At 45.5% G+C, this 17406-nt stretch overlaps 1 protein-coding gene across 1 annotated transcript in view; it reads right to left on the bottom strand.

Annotated features, from left to right (window-relative positions):
- Positions 1-1603: 1603 nt before the first annotated feature.
- The window catches only part of CAT (catalase), a 31745-nt gene continuing 15942 nt past the window's right edge, over positions 1604-17406 (bottom strand). The window contains exons 6-13 of the mRNA XM_080930982.1: positions 16993-17118; positions 14446-14637; positions 13827-13979; positions 9702-9840; positions 5923-6053; positions 3134-3241; positions 2902-2985; positions 1604-2637 (exon numbers count right to left, since the gene is read on the bottom strand). Coding sequence (XP_080787108.1) covers positions 2572-2637; positions 2902-2985; positions 3134-3241; positions 5923-6053; positions 9702-9840; positions 13827-13979; positions 14446-14637; positions 16993-17118 — 999 coding nt within the window. The 3' untranslated portion in view covers positions 1604-2571. The remainder of the gene's footprint in view (positions 2638-2901; positions 2986-3133; positions 3242-5922; positions 6054-9701; positions 9841-13826; positions 13980-14445; positions 14638-16992; positions 17119-17406) is intronic.

Here is a 17406-nt window from a genome sequence, read left to right on the forward strand (position 1 = left end):
GTCCCAGGCTAGCCTTAAACTCAGAGATCTGTTTACTCCTGTCCTCTGGGATTAAAGGCATCTCTGTATCCCAGCCACTGTAGCAGTGTTTCTGAATTAAAATGCCTCTATGAGCCTCCCTAGGTTTTGCAGCTCCCGGTGGCTACCTTGGCCCCGGCCTTCTGCAGAGCCTGCTCCTTCTGTCCTCTGCTCTCTCCACTGTCACCTGGAGTGCCCGCCTGGACTATCAGGAGGCATCCACCTTGCAATCCTTCACCTAAAGATGTGGAGTCCATTAACTCACATCCCCTACACACAGCAAATGCTCCTCATCCCATGCCCTCTGCCTCAGCCAGAGAACTACCAATGGGCATAACGTGATGGCTTGAAGAGCTCTCCTACAACCCAGATTACATTCTTGGCTCTGCCAGTACTACGGGTCTCAGGGGAGTAGGCACCTCACATAGTTGTACTAGCCCCAGCCAGTACCCCAGCCTGGATCAGGCCAACGGGACCCAGGGCTGACACATCACGACTGTTGTTTGAAGCCACTGGCCTATACAGCAGGCATGACCATGTGTGTAGGCGCTGATGAACACTACCTCTCACTACATCCTCCTTAGGGATTCAGCTGCGCAGCTCTCAGGGCGTAACCTCGATGCTCCATGACTAGACAGGAAATGAAACCTAATGAGGGAAGGGAGCCGCATCAGTGTCTCTATCTTTGAAAGTCACAAGACATTTCCACAGAAACACCGAAGATGCTTCCTAGTGTTAGACCGGCAGTTCTCAGCCTGTGGGTCATAACCGTTGGAAAACACGCATTGCTGATCGTCTCAGGGACTCCCAACCATAAATTTACTTTTGTTGCTACTTCACAGCAGTAATTTTGCTACTGGCTGGTGTCTCTGTTCCTAAGACTATCAAAAGTGTGTTGTCCAGTTGTCGTGACCCACAGGTTGAGAACCTCTGCGTTAGACAGAGAGAACATGCTGGAACACATGGTTGTTAACTACCAGCTTATGTTAGAAAATAAACTATAAAGCAGAACAGTAGCTCCTAACCCCCTGACACTCTATGTATAACCCATATACATATACTTCCTACTGGCACACAGAACTCATCTTTAGAGTTTATCTTACAGACTTAATATACAGAGAACTATAGCAAGCCCCTTCTCCAGCAGGACTCAGCATTGCGTGTAAACAGGCAGACCCACTTTCTGTGTCTACACACAGCCCAGTTTCAAGGGGGACGCGGCAGTAAAAAGACAGCTCATCTCTACCAGCCAGGGACCTCAGAGTCCTCCGAAGCTACCGGCAGTTGTGAGACACACAACGCAGGCCCTGGGTACCAAAGTCACGTCCTCTGTAAAAGCAGTGCAAGTTGGTAACGTCTGAGCACTCGCTCAGTCCCCTGCAGGTTTAGGAATCCGGAAAAGCAGGCTGATGAGCAAAGGATTTAAGAACTTCCAGTCAGGACTGACAGTTGGCTTGCCAGGAGGTCATTCCGTGGCAGACACCAAGTCTTCTGGCTGCTGGAACACTCACTGTTACAGCAGACTAAGTGTTCTCTGGTGTCATATCCCACATTATGCAGAGCCAACAGACCGCAAACAGCACCCTTCCACGTAGATCATTTTATTGTAAAAATGTAAGCAAGTACAAATCACCCTATGTGAGATCACTGTGCGGTAGCATAAACAGAATTTCAAGTGGACAAAAAGAGAGTCTGATCGACTGCACAGGAATCAACATTAAGTTCCAACAGTGCTAAAGTTATTTTTGAAAGACATGGTACAAGTCTGGTTTTGCTTATAAGGACCTTAGAAAAATAAAAAAAAAAATTCTGAGCAGGCCATCTTTACCATCCCTTCATTTGAGTTCATGTGTGTGTGTTCTGTGTGTGTTGTGTATGTGTGTTGTATGTTGTGTGTGTTCTGTGTATATAGTATATATGTGTGTTGTATATTTTGTGTGTGTATGTGTGTGTTCTGTGTGTGTAGTATATGTGTGTTTTGTGTGTGTGTGTATGTGTGTAGTATATGTGTGTTGTGTGTGTGTTGTATGTTGTGTGTATGTGTGTGTTCTGTGTATATAGTATATGTGTGTTGTATGTTTTGTGTGTGTATGTGTGTGTTCTGTGTGTGTAGTATATGTGTGTTGTATGTGTGTGTTGTATGTTTTGTGTGTGTGTGTGTTCTGTGTGTGTAGTATATGTGTGTTGTGTGTGTGTGTGTGTGTTTGTGCGCTGTTTGTGTTGTATATATACCAGGCCGTGAGGTAACATGAGAATGCACCAATCATCTAATTAAATCATGTTTCTGGCCAGAAAACCTTTCTTGTAATCATTTTAAATGAATAATCCAAACAGAAGTCCTAAGTAGATCCATGTTTCTGTTAAAGGATTGTTAAGCTCTAATCTTTAATTTCCCCCTCGGGAAACATCATCAAAAGCATGGCTACCATTCGCTCTAGAAGCCCGAATTATGTTTTAAAGACGTCAGCGTGGGAGTCTGCGCTTCAGCGGGGGAGAATCCATCCAGCGGTGATTACAGGTGAGCCTGGGGCTCTGCTCCCTCAGGGAGCACCTTCACAGGTTAGCTTTTCCCTTTGCAGCCATGTGAGAGCCAGCCTGCACGTAGGTGTGAATTGCATTCTGTGTCAAAGAAAGAGAACACAAAGACAGCCAGTTAGGCACCTGGGGTTTCTCTTAAAACAACTCAGAAATCCATTCACCATGAACGATTTCATACTGCGCGGGGCTAAAATGAAGCATACGAGTTGTGCCAGTAAGTTCCTTAGAGCTCCAAGGAAATGCCTGATAACTGATGAACCGAGGAGACAATGCCAGTGGAAAGCAAGCTGTATCCGACACAGCCCAGCACGGGCTCCTCCACCAGCCACACCACTCAGGGCTCACCTTAGGCTTCTCGGAGTTGTATTTGTCCAGAAGAGCCTGGATGCGGGCCCCATAGTCAGGGTGGACGTCACTGAAATTCTTGACCTGGAGTCAAAGGAAGATACATATTAGCACCTCCTGGACAATATCCCAAAGAAAGAGTCACCTTTTCATTGCTAGGGTTCTCCCACACAGCCGCACTACCTCTAGGAGCCAGCAGGCGTCACCCTTCAGCTATCAAAGCCAGACTCACCGCTTTCTTCTGAATGAAAAGCTGAGCATCTTTCAGGTGGCTGGCAATGTTCTCACACAGGCGTTTCCTCTCCTCCTCATTCAACACTTTCGTATAGAATGTCCGCACCTGTTCAGCAACAAGAGAGCAAAATCATTCAGTCAATCAGCCAATCAACCATTTTACCATGGATAAAATTCACCCAAGAGTCTACATTCGAAATGCACAATTAAAAGCCACTGAAAAATTAGAATGAAAACTGTCGTCTGTGTCGAATTAATTGGTTTTGCATTCATTTGTTGGTAATAGCTTATAACTGATTTCCTTCTCTGTGCAGATATGTATGTGTGTATGTGTGTACAAGTGTATGTGTGTACATGTGTGTGTCCAATTTTCTCAGGATTCGTTGCTCCCACTTAGCGTCCACATGCTCAGTCTGGTGGGCAGTATCTTTCCTGGTCCTCCGCACGACACCGAGACCAGCTGTAGCCTTCTGCAATCCACAAAACCTACCAGTTGAACTTTGAACTCCTCGGAGGCATCACATCTTCACGGGGAAATATTGGTCAAGATGCCCACAGGACATAAACTTCCCGTGCACCTCCACTTGCTACTGTAACTCACTCTCATTACTGGAACTTAAAGATAACGTGCTTAGCTGAGCTGCAGTACCTCTTAGAACATTCGATATAGTCTGTCTATGGAGAGCTGAAGGTAGGCAGCCATCTATGATTGATTATTTATTTATTTATTTATTTATTTATTTATTTATTTATTTGTGTGCACAAGCATGTGCACGCATGCGCATCCCACGGCACATGTGTAGATGTTAAAGGACAACTTGTGGGTTCTTCTGTGTGGGTTCCAGAGATCAAACTCAGTTTGTCAGGCTTGGCTGCAAAGACCCTTTATCCACTGAGCCATCTCATTGCCCAAAAAGTAATTTCTGGAAGCATTTCCAGTGGTTCACCGCAGCTTCTCATGGGAGCTCATTCTTGGTCATTAAGCCGTTGCCTTGTTCTCTGAAGCTTTTTATTTTTTTTGAAAAGGAGATATATTTTCTTTTATGTATATGAATGTTTTGCCTGCCTGTACTAGAATATACGCCACATGTTTGCCTGGTGCCCATGGAGGTCAGACAAGGGTGTCACATCCCATGAAACTGAAGTGTTGGATTGTTGTGAGCCACATATGGGTGTTGGGAATTGAACCCTGGTCCTCTGCAAGAACAAGTGCCCTTAACCACTGAGCCATCTCTCCAGACCTTCTTCAAAGCATTTAATCTGCCTTTGCAATGTTCTTCATGAGAGGATAGGTCTGATATGTCACTTTTAAGGAAGTAAACACAAAGCTTCTTAGGTACTGGCCACAGGACTTTTATTATTGCGCTACTTTAAACCCGTAACGCCAGTGCCATGGCTGCTTGAAAATCTGAGTCCTACATGATGATAAAAACCTCTCACTAAAATAAGGAAGGCCGTAATAAAGCTCACATAGCAAACCTTCAAGTTCCAACAAGCAGTCTCGTTTCTAAAGGAGTTGGACAGGCTTGCTTTTTTTGACCTCAGACAAGCAAGCCCTTGGTTGTTGAGGCAACATTGCAATACATTTAATGTCCCCCATACCTCTAAAAGACAGTAACGTACCAGGAAAGGCTTACCTAGATGTGCCTTAAATACCACTATAAAATAGCACTAGCACACGCGCGCGCACACACATATCTTTCAAACAAAAACATCTTCACAGTGAGTCTATTTATGTATTTATAAATATTTCACTTGGAATCTACATTTTTAAACTGAGAAAATTAAAAACAGAATCTATTTGAATTTAAATAGCGATTTACAGACTCAAAACTCCAGAGCAACTACCTTGCCATTCTTTGGCTGGGTGTGGTGGAAGTTACACCCAGCACATCCCAGCCCACACTCTGGCTCCTGAATCCACCACTGGAAAAGCCCTCAGGGCAGTGGAACAGAACAAGCACCTGACCTAGGGCTGTTAGCAGTAGGTGGATCTGGGTAACAATACCTTCAGATTCTCTCTCAGCTCTGACAGAAACAGAAGGTGCTCGGGAAGACTAAAGCTGAGAAGAAAAGCCTCAGACGCCATGCCGGGAGCCAGCCAGCCGAGGGCGTGGCCAAGCAGCAGAAGTCAGAGGCAGAGGGGAGGGAGCGGGAGTGAGCACCTCAGAGCCAGATGCCCAGGAGCCCCGAGTGGAACCCCACACTCACTGCCACTTTTGCTGCGTTTTCCAGGATTTGGATTCAAACCCAAGGCCCTGTCCATGCAAGGCAAGCAAAGAACTGCTTTCCCAGCCCTCAACAAGTCTTGGATCGCAGGTCTAGTCCCTGGAAATTGGGCTCTCCTGCCAGGGTGTTTATGTCTTCCTTGCCCATGTCTTAGATTCTCAGACATCATTTTTCCCCAGCATCACCCAACTGTATCATTTCAATAAAGGCTGGGGGAACTGACAATGAGTCCCCATATCTGAAATCCAAAGAATATCATGAGAGCTCTTCAGCTCTAGCCAACAGAGAGACTCATTTGCTGCTAGAGCTAAGTCTTCTTCGGATTCAATTAAAGATGCACGAGACACCTTGGAAGTGGACGGTAACTCAGATGTGATGGCATATGCCTTGAGTCCCAGCACTTGAGGGAGAGAGAAGCAAAGAGGGCATATCTGAGTTCTAGGCCAGCCTGGTCTATGTGGGCCAGCAGAGCTATATGATAAGACTGGTAGGACTCTGTAATAAGGTCTGACAAGAAAAACAGCCAAGTGCCAACCGAGGAGCCAAGGAAGCCGTTACCTGAGTGACGTTGTCTTCATTAGCACTGTTGAAGCGTTTCACATCTACAGAGCACTGGGCACTGTGCTCCAGGGCCGAGCGCTGCTGCTCTGGTGCACTGAAGCTGTTGGGGTAGTAGTTGGGAGCACCACCTTTAAAAAGAAGCAGAGAGATTCTTAGGGAACTGACAAATGTCTACGAGTCATCAATAAGGGAAGGAGCAGGGCCCAGCAGTAATCGAACACACATGCATTAGGTAGGGATACAAACTCGCCACATGCTGCGGAATGACTCCTCTCTTCCTGGGTCTGGACACGTAGGCTGCCTAGCTCTGAGCCTGAGTAAAATCATCTCAAATCCGAGTCAACGCTTCAGAGGTCCACGTCTATAACATCTGGTGCTTACCTGCCCCCAGGAAGGTTCTCCAAAGATTTGATGTGGTTGCCACTGAGGTCAGGCCCAGACACACTGTAGACCTGACAGTTTCATTTGGAAGTAGGCTCCACCTAAACACTGACTCAATTGTAAAGAGCAACCTAGTTCTGTTCCCTCATTTGTAGACTTCGTCTGAAGCTCAGATGGTCACGGCTGCTGCATTATGGGAGGTGGGGATGGGGCAAAGGGTCTAGAAGCCTGAGTTTCTGTCTGTTTCCATGAGAGAACTTGACAACTCTTCACACGCCTTTAAGATTTTGGAACATCTCTCCTTAGCCGATTCTAATGCTCTCCTCAATTCTACTATGAGCATCTGATACCCTGTTTAAGGAAGATTGTAATGGCTTTGACCTTGAACTTTACAATGAAGCTGTGAAAATTATCCATGAGTTTCCTCAGTTCTTTCCTTTGGGGCTTACACAACATGAATGAGCTGCTTGAACGTATTAAGATTGCCAGCGAGCTACACCGAAGGCTATTAAAGAAGACTCCTTCAGTTTAAGGGTGAGACTCCTGTAATTGCTAATATTTAATTTGCCCTTTTATATAAATATATGTGTGTAAATCCAGTGTGACAGTTTACAACTAAGCCCTCTTACAATTTTTTTAAATTGATACTTCAACATATGGTCTGAATAATAAAAATCAATATATCAAAAAATCTATATTTCTAATATGTTAGCTTTCATTTATCTTGACTTATTGGACAAAATATTGGCAGATATAATTATACATCTTTCATGGTTCTGAGATTAAAAAAAAATAAGGCTTTTCTTTTCCTCATCTTGATTTTTTATTAGCTTTTATTTACTCTGTGTGTGCAGGTGTACTTAGACCACAAAACATTTGGACATCAGAGGACACCTTGTGGAAGTCAACTCTCCCTCCATCCACCATGTGGGTTCCAGGGTGTGAACTCAGGCCTTCAAGCTTGCAGCAGGTACCCTGAGTCCTCCGAGCAATCTTACCAGCCCCAGTTGTGGCGTATTTACTTTTCTCACGGCACGCCGCCTTGGCAGTAGGAGCAGAAGCCTGACTATCAGAGCTCATGCTGCCTGTACAAAACAATGCCTAGGAACACAAGAAGTGGCTTACAGGAAGCAGCCTGTGGCTGGAATGCTTCATGGCTCTCCTCCAGGTTATCCACTATGGATAATTCAGAGATGCCGCCTATCACAGTGATCAAGGCACCAAGGGTGTGTGCAGAGAGGAAAAAATAGCCCCATCCCATTATGGCAATGAGTTACTCAGTTTAGAACATAGCCTTGTGTAGGGAGCCGTTTGTGCTGCACCCAAACATGGTGCCGGCATCCTGCCGAGAACTCAGCAAACAGAGCTGTTGCCCAGCCAAGAGACTTAATGCGCATGCACCACATAAGTCACAGCCCACCCCAGGGGCACATGATTGAGCTACAGGAGGATGCACCAATCAGTAGCAAGAAAAGTCTCCTAGGCATGTATAGCAGTGCATTTTCTCCCCCACGTGAGGAAGGAGAGGAGGAAGACAGTGGGGAGATTGTGAGAGACCCCACGTAGAGGGATGGCGGAGAGGTGCCACGTGGAGAGGGACCCAATAGGAGAGATTGCGGGAGGTCCCGAGTGGACAGAGACTGGACAGAGAGAACGCTCGTGGGGGACTGCGCGTGAGAGGTCGTCTAGACAGTAGAACTCGGTAGGGAGTCCCCGACTCAGAGACAAGTTTCCTGCTCATGAAGCCCCTGCTCAAAGTGCTGTTCAATAAAGGTTATCCGCAGAAGAGTTTGTTTTGTTGCACGCCTGTTTCTAGCGGTGGGAAGCGTGGGCGCGTGACAGCCTTGGGGTAGCTGCATCACTACAACAAGCAAAGACGTCATCTGCCAACCACCACAATATTTCTTCCCTAGGAATTCACTCTTTGAGAGGTTTTAAGTTCTATTTTCAAGGACATCCCGACCTTTACCCAAAAGTGGGAGTTGTCTTGGAGGTTCTGGCAACTGGAAACAATTACACTCTTTCACGAGAATCTCCAGAGCACAGCCCAAATGCTCTCTAAAGTCAGGCAGAGGACTTCAACATCAGCCCCAGAGCAACTTTCTCACAAGTGTGCCAGTGGGATGTAAACATGAAATAATTAACTAGAAATGAAGCTCGAGATAAACAGGGACATCTGTGCCACGCACAGCTATGATAACAAAAGTACCACCTAAGAAGGAAAAGAAACCCAAGCCTAGAAGACCAGAAAGGCAGGAGTCAGACACGGGGAGTATCTACTACTTTGGGCCCATACCTCTGGAGTCCTAGGGGGCAGAAATACTAGATGTACTCAGTGGTGTTTGGCAGAAAGCATGCGCATTCAGGGCAGCTGAGCACAAAACGGCAGATGCAAAACAATTAGATGTGGAAGCATGGAAAAAACTTAGCAAGAAATACAGAAAGATGCAATCGTGGCCTCTGGGTGCTAGAAATGTTAAATGGGTTTTTGCCCTTTGTATTCCAAGTCGCCTTTATTGTACACATACCCTATAATATACAATATGTTTGAGTTTTGTACAGATAGCTATGGTTTCAGACATCACTGGTCAAACTTCTGTAGAGATCTATTTCTGCAGCTATTACTTAAGCATAGGCTCCCTGCATGAGATTAAGAACTAAGATATTCATTAAACTAGAATATTAAAAGAAAACACATCAACCAATTGTTCTGCCTGGCTAACCAGAATTAAGATCTGAGGCTCTCTGTGCCTTGGCATCAAGAAGGTAACTAAGACGGGAGAGCCATGCACTTGACAAATGAACCCCAAAACACTCAAATGCAGGAGAATGTCATCTTGATAAGTGACTTAGATAAAGTCAACTTGAGCAAAGAACATGGAAGAAGAGACCCCCTTGGTTTTTTTTGTTTTGTTTTGTTTTTTTCCCTCTCTCTTTTTTCCCTTCCAAATTCCAGTCAGAGCTGGTCCTCCAACTTCAGACAGAAACATGAATGTTGTGCCTCTGAATTTCCAAGCTCTCAGCAGGGTAAGAGTGACTTGAAGAACTGTGCATCCTGTGGCTCAGGCTGGATACACTCCACAGCCACAGCAGCCATTGCGTTAGGTCCCCCTCCCAGCCTTTCACTTCAGACAGACACCAAGGGTGATGTGAGGAGGGAACTCTCAAGGATAACTTAAAGTGGACAGAAACCAGGAGAGACCACGGGCAGCTCAAAACTTCCCAACTGAGGAGATCTAGGTGGCTGCCCATGCCTATATCATCACAGGAGCCTATAGAGCAAGTCACAGCACAGGAGGTCTCACCGTTTGAGAACTACTAGTCTAGCATCCCAGCCCACCCAGTCCTATGCTCTCTGCCTTTACAGGGAAGGAGTCAAATATATCCAGGCCTACCCTGGTTGTCATGCATGCACATGGGGCCATCACGCTGGTAATTGGCCACTCGAGCACGGTAAGGACAGTTCACAGGTATCTGCAGATAGTTGGGTCCCAGGCGGTGGCGGTGAGTGTCCGGGTAGGCAAAAAGGCGGCCCTACAGTAATACACAGTAGACATTAGAAATAGTCAGTTACAAAATAGTAATGAAGCTATAAGCATCATTCTAAAATTCAAAGTACATGACTACCACATAACCCTGCCTAGCTCTGACTCTTCCCACTTAGAAAGTGCATTCTCCCTAAAGAAGCCATCCCTAACCACCCCTGCCATCTGGCCAACTACTCACTTCACATCTGTCCTAGATAATGATGCCTACCCACCCCCCAGGACACAGTATTGCCTTGGCATGATATTTCACATTTCACCTCAACAGAATCCTGAAGTAATTCTCCTTCTCCCCAGCCTCTACTCCAAGGGAAAAATTGAGTCTTTGCTCTTAAAATGCAGTGTTCTACAGAGCCAGCTGTGGCATTCTACGGAGCCATCTGTGGCAATCTATGGAGCCAGCTGTAGTGTTCTACGGAGCCAGCTGTGGTGTTCTATGGAGCCAGCTGTGGCATTCTATGGAGCCAGCTGTAGTGTTCTACGGAGCCAGCTGTGGTGTTCTACGGAGCCAGCTGTGGTGTTCTACGGAGCCAGCTGTGGTGTTCTACGGAGCCAGCTGTAGTGTTCTACGGAGCCAGCTGTAGTGTTCTACAGAGCCAGCTGTAGTGTTCTACGGAGCCAGCTCAAGCGCCTCCCACACCATACGATGAATTAGACTCTGTATTATGAGATTCGCTAACAAGCATGGAGAGAAAGCTGTGGTTAGAACCACTGGCCCGTCACAGCCACAGGTAATGACTGAGGCTAACCAGGATATGCAAATTATGCCTCATGTTTCCCAAGGCAGGATGAGAACCATCTTGGCATTCCTTTTAGCAGGAAGCTTTTGGATTTGGTCTGCACTGGTCTCAATACCCAATCACTGAGCTCTTCTCGTCATGCAAGGTTTTACTCTGAGCAATTCTCCTTCCACTGCCTGGATTTTTGCCCTGACTCCTAGAAAGCATTCTTGTGTTCTTATGTATAGAGGCAAAACAAAAAAACAAGGTCAAAAATTAGAAAGGAGACTGTGAGAAGGAAAAAAGCGATCTCGAGGGAGAAGGAAGGAATACAGGAGGTAATGGAATAAATGTGGCATAAATGCTGAAGGGATTTGGGGGAAGCAGTACAGAGAAGGGGAGACTGAGAGCGGGCAGAGGAAGGACATAAAGGAGAGCAGAGGGGGGAAGGGCATATATGTGCATATAAACAAAGAATAATAGCTATATATGTGTGTGTGTTAATGAAAACTCATTAATATGTGTGCTAACTTAAAACTGATTTAAAATTTTAAAATTGAGCTACATTTTTAAAATGAGCATTAAAACATGAAAACTAAGCACGGAGGTAGAGAAGCAAATACAGGAGTTATTTTGTAACAAATCACTTACATCACAGGCCTAATGCAGTTCCACCGACTCTGCCAACACTGTTGCTAACTGAGCCTTTTCCCCACAATCACTCCAATCCATCTAGGTAACGTTTAGATGTCTGGGCATGCAAGAGTGACTCGAGCTGAGCTGGCTGCCTCCACTAGCTCCAGAAACTGTGCCCAAGGCCATTGGCAGTCTATACCAGAGTCATGGCTAGCTCCTGCATGGAGCCTCTAACACAGTGGTTCTCAATCTTCCTGATGCTGAGGCCCTTTAATACAGCTCCTCATGTCATGGTGAGAACCAACCAAAAATTATTCTTGTTGCTACTTTGTAACTCTAATTTTGCTACTGTTACAAATCATAATATAAATATCTGTGTATCTGTGTTTTCCCAATGGTCATAAGCGACCTCTGTGAAAGGCCACTGGAGTCCCAAAGAGGTTGCAGGTTGAGGACCAGTGCTCTAGCACCCCTCTAGTTTGCTCACCCTGGCAACCCTAACCCTGTCAGTGAGTGGTGGAGACAGACAGGCTAAGCGATGGGATGGGCGCAATGAGAGCTCACGCTGACAGTGATTTGCATGGAGGCCGTGCCCAAGGCTCTGCCTTTACACCACTGCTCTACCTGACCAATCAGCCCTTCCCACTCAAGCAGCCAGTCCAACTTCTTTCCAGACCCCAGCAGATAAATGACCAAGTATGGGAGCACGGAACAGCCACACCGCTGCGCGGACAGACATACACTCGGTACAGTCTGTTTCCTGCACTACTGTCTGCGAGTTACACGAAGGCCAGGCTTACCGCTTTGGGTTGTCTGATTTATTAATATGACCTTGTTTAAATGTAAACAAAGACACTACCCATCAACTCAGGAAAGGCCATAAAGAATCTTCCTAAAGACCCCTCAGACTACAGTCCCTACCCACTCAAACAACCTTTGACCTCCAGTCACCAAACTGCTAAAGGAACCCAACAGTTCTTCCCCAGCTGCATGGCTCCTCACACCCACCACAGAGTTAGAATATGTGGCTAAACAGCAGCACTATGCCTGGCTTACGTTGGCTTCCTTGTTGCACAGAATAGGCATTTGCTGTGGCCTCCTCACCCTGGGCCAGGGACTCCATTCCGATCTTCAGTGTTTGCTTTACTGTGCGACTGACCTGCTATCTAACTCCAGGTGTCGCTGTGGTCCCAAAGAACATGAACTCTGGCCATGGTGACTTAATGCACTGGTGCACCCTGCTAGCTCCACCGTCACACCATCCAGATCCCTGTGTCTACCCAGCAGGGCCGGCTGTGGGCCGGCTATACAGCTGGACTTCCTCTACTCCCCAGTACCAACCAAGCAGCTAACATGCCTGCTTTCAGCCACACACTACTCCAGTTCCCTTTCTGTCCCTAACTGCAGCCCCTTCCTCTGCCATCATCACTGAGAATTGCTCTGTTGACAGCCACCAGGCTGTGCTTCTTAAAACTGAAGGATCCTTCTATCTTCCGGGGATGGACACTGCACAATATCCAGCAATTAAAGGCTCCTGGGACAGCCTTGGCGGACATGCGCACCCTCGATCCCTCCTCCTAGGACAGAGCAGCTACTGCAGTTTAAAGACCCCAGCTCAGTGCACCTCTGCGCCTGTCCTCGTGCCCTCAAGTCTGCGTCACTTGCTGAAAACCAGCCTCGAACGCCATCTTGTCCTGAGAACTTTGTCACTGGCCCTGTCTCACACCTGTCACAGCACTCTCTGCCTCATGGCACGCTTGTCCAGTGCTTTGCAGAACCATACCAAGCGGGGTTGTACTCAACTAGGGTAATGAAAACTTTCGGAAGTATCAGATGTCCTCGGTGTCACAGGTAACACAGGCACAGAGGGCCTCGGCTTCTCTCCAAGGAGCCTGACACCTGCCAGGAATCAGAACTTACGTAAGCAGCAACCTTCAATCTCTGTAGTCTGAACTAAGGCCTGACCTTTAACCCCCGCTGAATGCTCACGGTCTAAACACACAGAAGATTGGTTGGCACAGCAATTAGTAAGCCATTTTTTTTCCTACTGACTCCTAGTCCAAAGTAGAATTGTCCCTCTTTGAACTCTTGGCACAGCAGCCTAGAAAGCTAGTTAAAGGGTGCTGAATGCCTAGTGAGATCACATGATTAAACTACTCTGCCATTAATCACAAAGCTGAGTTAATAAAGACTATCCATGGAGCTGCTTTCCTAGATAGAAAATATGCGAACATCACCTTGGAACAGGAAATGGGTAACTTATGGTGTTGGTGGTTCTAATAATTTATTATATCCTTATAGGCTGAGCTAGCCATGCTATTTTTTTTAAATAAAATATGGAGTCATTACTGTTATATCTTTTTCCGAAATCAAGTGTTCACATCTTGAAATGTTAGACACTGTATCGTGGATGTGTTTTATAAGTGGTGTAACTTAAGAGTCACCATCTAAGGATGTCTCATCCAAGTGACCGCACAGCAATTAAGCACCTCAATTAAAACCCAAGTGAGAGTTCTAGTAATTCCTCATAAAAGATCATGCCAGGTTATACACTGAGTGCACATGTACATGTGTGCACAGATGGACACCTACCTCAGAACATGTCAACTCACTGGCTTACCTGGAGCATTTTGTCAGGGCTGGGCTCAATGCCAGGGGGCATGTTGCTTGGGTCAAAAGCCATCTGTTCAACTTCAGCAAAGTAATTAACTGGATTTCTGTTTAAGACCAGTTTGCCAACTGGTATAAGAGGGTAGTCCTTGTGAGGCCAAACCTGAAAACAATGTCACATTCATAATTACCAGATAACCTGCTGGTGAATCCAAAAGGCACCCATGAAAACACCAACTTTCGGATATAATCAAACAGTGAAAATGACTCTTAACCCAATAGAAACATAATGAGAATTTCAGGTGACTGCCTTATCATTTTGCAATAGTAAGTGGTAAATATTGACCCTGGTGCAGAATCGGAGTAAATTAGCTTTTCAAAACTTGTCCCCTGCTAATAACACAGGAAGGCTCCAAAGTGACCTCAGTGAACGTCCCACAAGGACTGGAAGTGAGGCACCCACTCACAGGCACACAGACACTGCTGAGCCACCACCTCCTATCAAGCCTGCTCCCGTCACAGGCTATAATTTATACTGTTATTAATTAGTAGTGGTTGTCGTAGCAGCAGCAGGAGAACGAGGAGGAACACACAGGAAGACACAAAACAATACAGCGCTGCTGACGTACCTTGGTCAGGTCAAATGGATTAAATGGGAAAGTTTCAGCCTGCTCAAAAGTCATGACCTGGATGTAAAATGTCCAGGACGGGTAATTGCCATTGGCAATGGCGTTGAAAAGATCGCGGAGGCCATAATCCGGATCTTCCTGCGCAAGTCTTCCGGCCTCTCCAACAGGCAAGTTTTTGATGCCCTGGTCGGTCTGCAGAGTCAAAGAAAAGGAGCTCAAATGGAGTTTAGGAGAGAGGCTACAAAACATAACCAGTACACCACTGAAGGGTTCTAGGTAACACAGCCCATTAGGTTAACAAGATGACAAATCACACATCTATTGTTCAGAACCAGCACTAATGCATTCATTTATGGGAAACTATATTTATTCATGCCAATTCCTTTCAATGTCAAATTATCCCTTTCTCTCCCTTTATATATTCTACATCATTTGAATTTTTATACTATTACTTTTTAATCAGAAGAAAAAAACTGTCTTAATAGGATAAATCCTTATCCGCTAAAATAAGCAAGGGATAATAAAATAAAGGATTTTATATAGTTTTTACGTTTTTATTTTTAACTAATACATTAGAAGACCAAAACTATGCCTATTAATGGAGAATATTTACCATTCCCTTATAGCAAGACACTCAAATCCTTTCTCCCGGGTTTTTGAGATGTAGGGCAGTTACTATGCACAGCCACAGTCTCGTACAGCAGTACACTGGCGCTTCACCTCCCAGCCTCCTCACTGACTCTGATGGTCACCCTTTCTAATTTCATCTGATTCTCAAGTCCTACCAATGAAGCAGAGCAGGCCACGTCTGTCTTTCTATGCCTGGGTGGCTCACTTCACTCAACACAGTGGTCTATAGTTCCACCCATAGTCACAAAAATGGGGCGTGTCCCCTTCCACCCATAGAGGGGCCTGCCTCTCTCTGTCTGTCTCTGTCTCTCCCTCCTCCTTTTGGCTAAACAGAAGTCCACTGTATCACATCTTCTTAACCCATTCAGCATCTGATGGAGACTCTTCAAAAAACACAAGAGTGCAGACACCTCTTGGACATCCAGTATCATTTGCCTTAGATATGCACCAAGGAATTCTGGAAATTACCTAATTTCCATTTTTAAAACAGCTCAAATAAATTCCTAAAATTGTGATTAGCATATCCCTCCGTCTCTGTTGTCTTGCCTTTGTTTTAAGACATTATAGAATCAGAGTTCATCAAGCTGCCATAAGCTTCACTGTAGCTACTCCACACCAATTCTCTATGAGTAAAGGTCAACATTCTGCCTTTCCAAACAAGCCACACATACGCAAAACCATGATGTCACTTTCCCCAGGACTCCAATCTCTATAGTCAACTGGGTGACCATGTGCCTCATTCCAAAAGACTTCAGAAGCCACATGTCATGGAAACACATAGCAAAAGCAACTCTGGGAGGAACCAAAGGAGAAGGCAACTTCAGGGTTTAAAGATGAAGGCCACTGTCTGTCAGTCACCCAATATGTTCAGTGTAGCACAACAGCACAAAGCTGTTCTGATTTTAACCAAAGCTCTTAGGTTAGAAGAGAGTACCTATAAAGCAGAACAAACTAAATGAACGAATGAATGAATTTATATGCATCTCAGTCTACCTCAGGATTCTCTGCCGAACACACCTACGAGCAATCTTTTCACTGCAGACCTGTGAGCAGCTCTAGTTGCATTCCAACTTCACAATGAAAAGAACTTCCAACAGTATGTCCAGCGTCATCCGGGACAGCGAAGATCTGAGTTTAGGCTGGTCTGCCCGCAAGGCTTCCAAAGAGGCTCAGTATCCCCCCCAAGTCACTGAGTCTTCCCCTGAGTGACCTTACACAGCTCCCTTTGACAATCCAGAGACCAGCTGTTTTCTTAACATTGATCCAGGATGTAAAGGAGACACTTTTTCCACTTAATATGCCTAAATAGCTTGTTCAAATAAATATTAAATTATGACAGGGGAAGGCGTACCTTTGAGATGTTGTTAAAACGACGCAGTACTAAGCCTGGGTGTATGGGGCCTGAAAGCCCAGCTTACTCAAGAGGCTGAGGTAAAGAAGATTGTGAGTTCAAGGCCCAGCTGGCCTACCATGTGTGAAGCCCCAGGTTCAATTCCAATACCACATACAAAAGAGGAGGGAGACTTCCTTTGTCATTAGCCCACTTCCTTCTTCCCAGCTTAGCAGCAGAATTTAGAAACAAGTTTTTTAACCTTCTGAGGTGCTTCAGGAATAATGACAACTCTCTCGAGTTCACTGATAAATATTGCATATTGTAATATAAGCCAAGATCATACCAAAGACAGAAGCCATGTGCCCCAGCCTCTAACTATACGTAAGGAAGAAACCATCGGCCAACTACAGAGTTCTGATTTGAGTGGCCTGAATTTGTTCTCTGAATTGGTGGCCAACAAAAGATTCATGGTGCTATTCAATTATACCAATCCTTTGTACCCTTGGGTGGAAGTAAGAGAAAGGTGGGAGAGGCAGAGAGTTGTGTAGGCGGAGCCTTGTCCCCTCTGTCCAGACAACACGTACCTTGTAATGGAACTTGCAGTAGACTGCCTCTCCATTGGCATTAACTAGCTTGAAGGTGTGTGAACCATAGCCATTCATGTGCCGATGTCCATCCGGAATCCCTCGGTCACTGAACAGGAAAGAGACCTAAGGAACACAAATGGAAATCCTCCCATTTAAATTGAGGTATCCCAAGTTTTTACATCCGTGCATTTCCAGAAAATTCCTTCTCGACACAGAACACACCTTCTAACTTCATGGGTTATCATGATTTCACCTATAGAAAATGACAAAATGTCTATGAAGGGACGCTAAAGCAAATCTGGAAGTTAAACTAACATGTTGCTCAAACTGTAACCTTTTTATTTTTTAACATGATACTTTCATTGACTCTTTGGGAATGTCACATCCTGTACCTAAATAACACTCATTTCT

The sequence above is a fragment of the Micromys minutus genome, assembly GCF_963924665.1.
Source record: "Micromys minutus genome assembly, chromosome: 17".
NCBI lineage: Eukaryota > Metazoa > Chordata > Mammalia > Rodentia > Muridae > Micromys > Micromys minutus.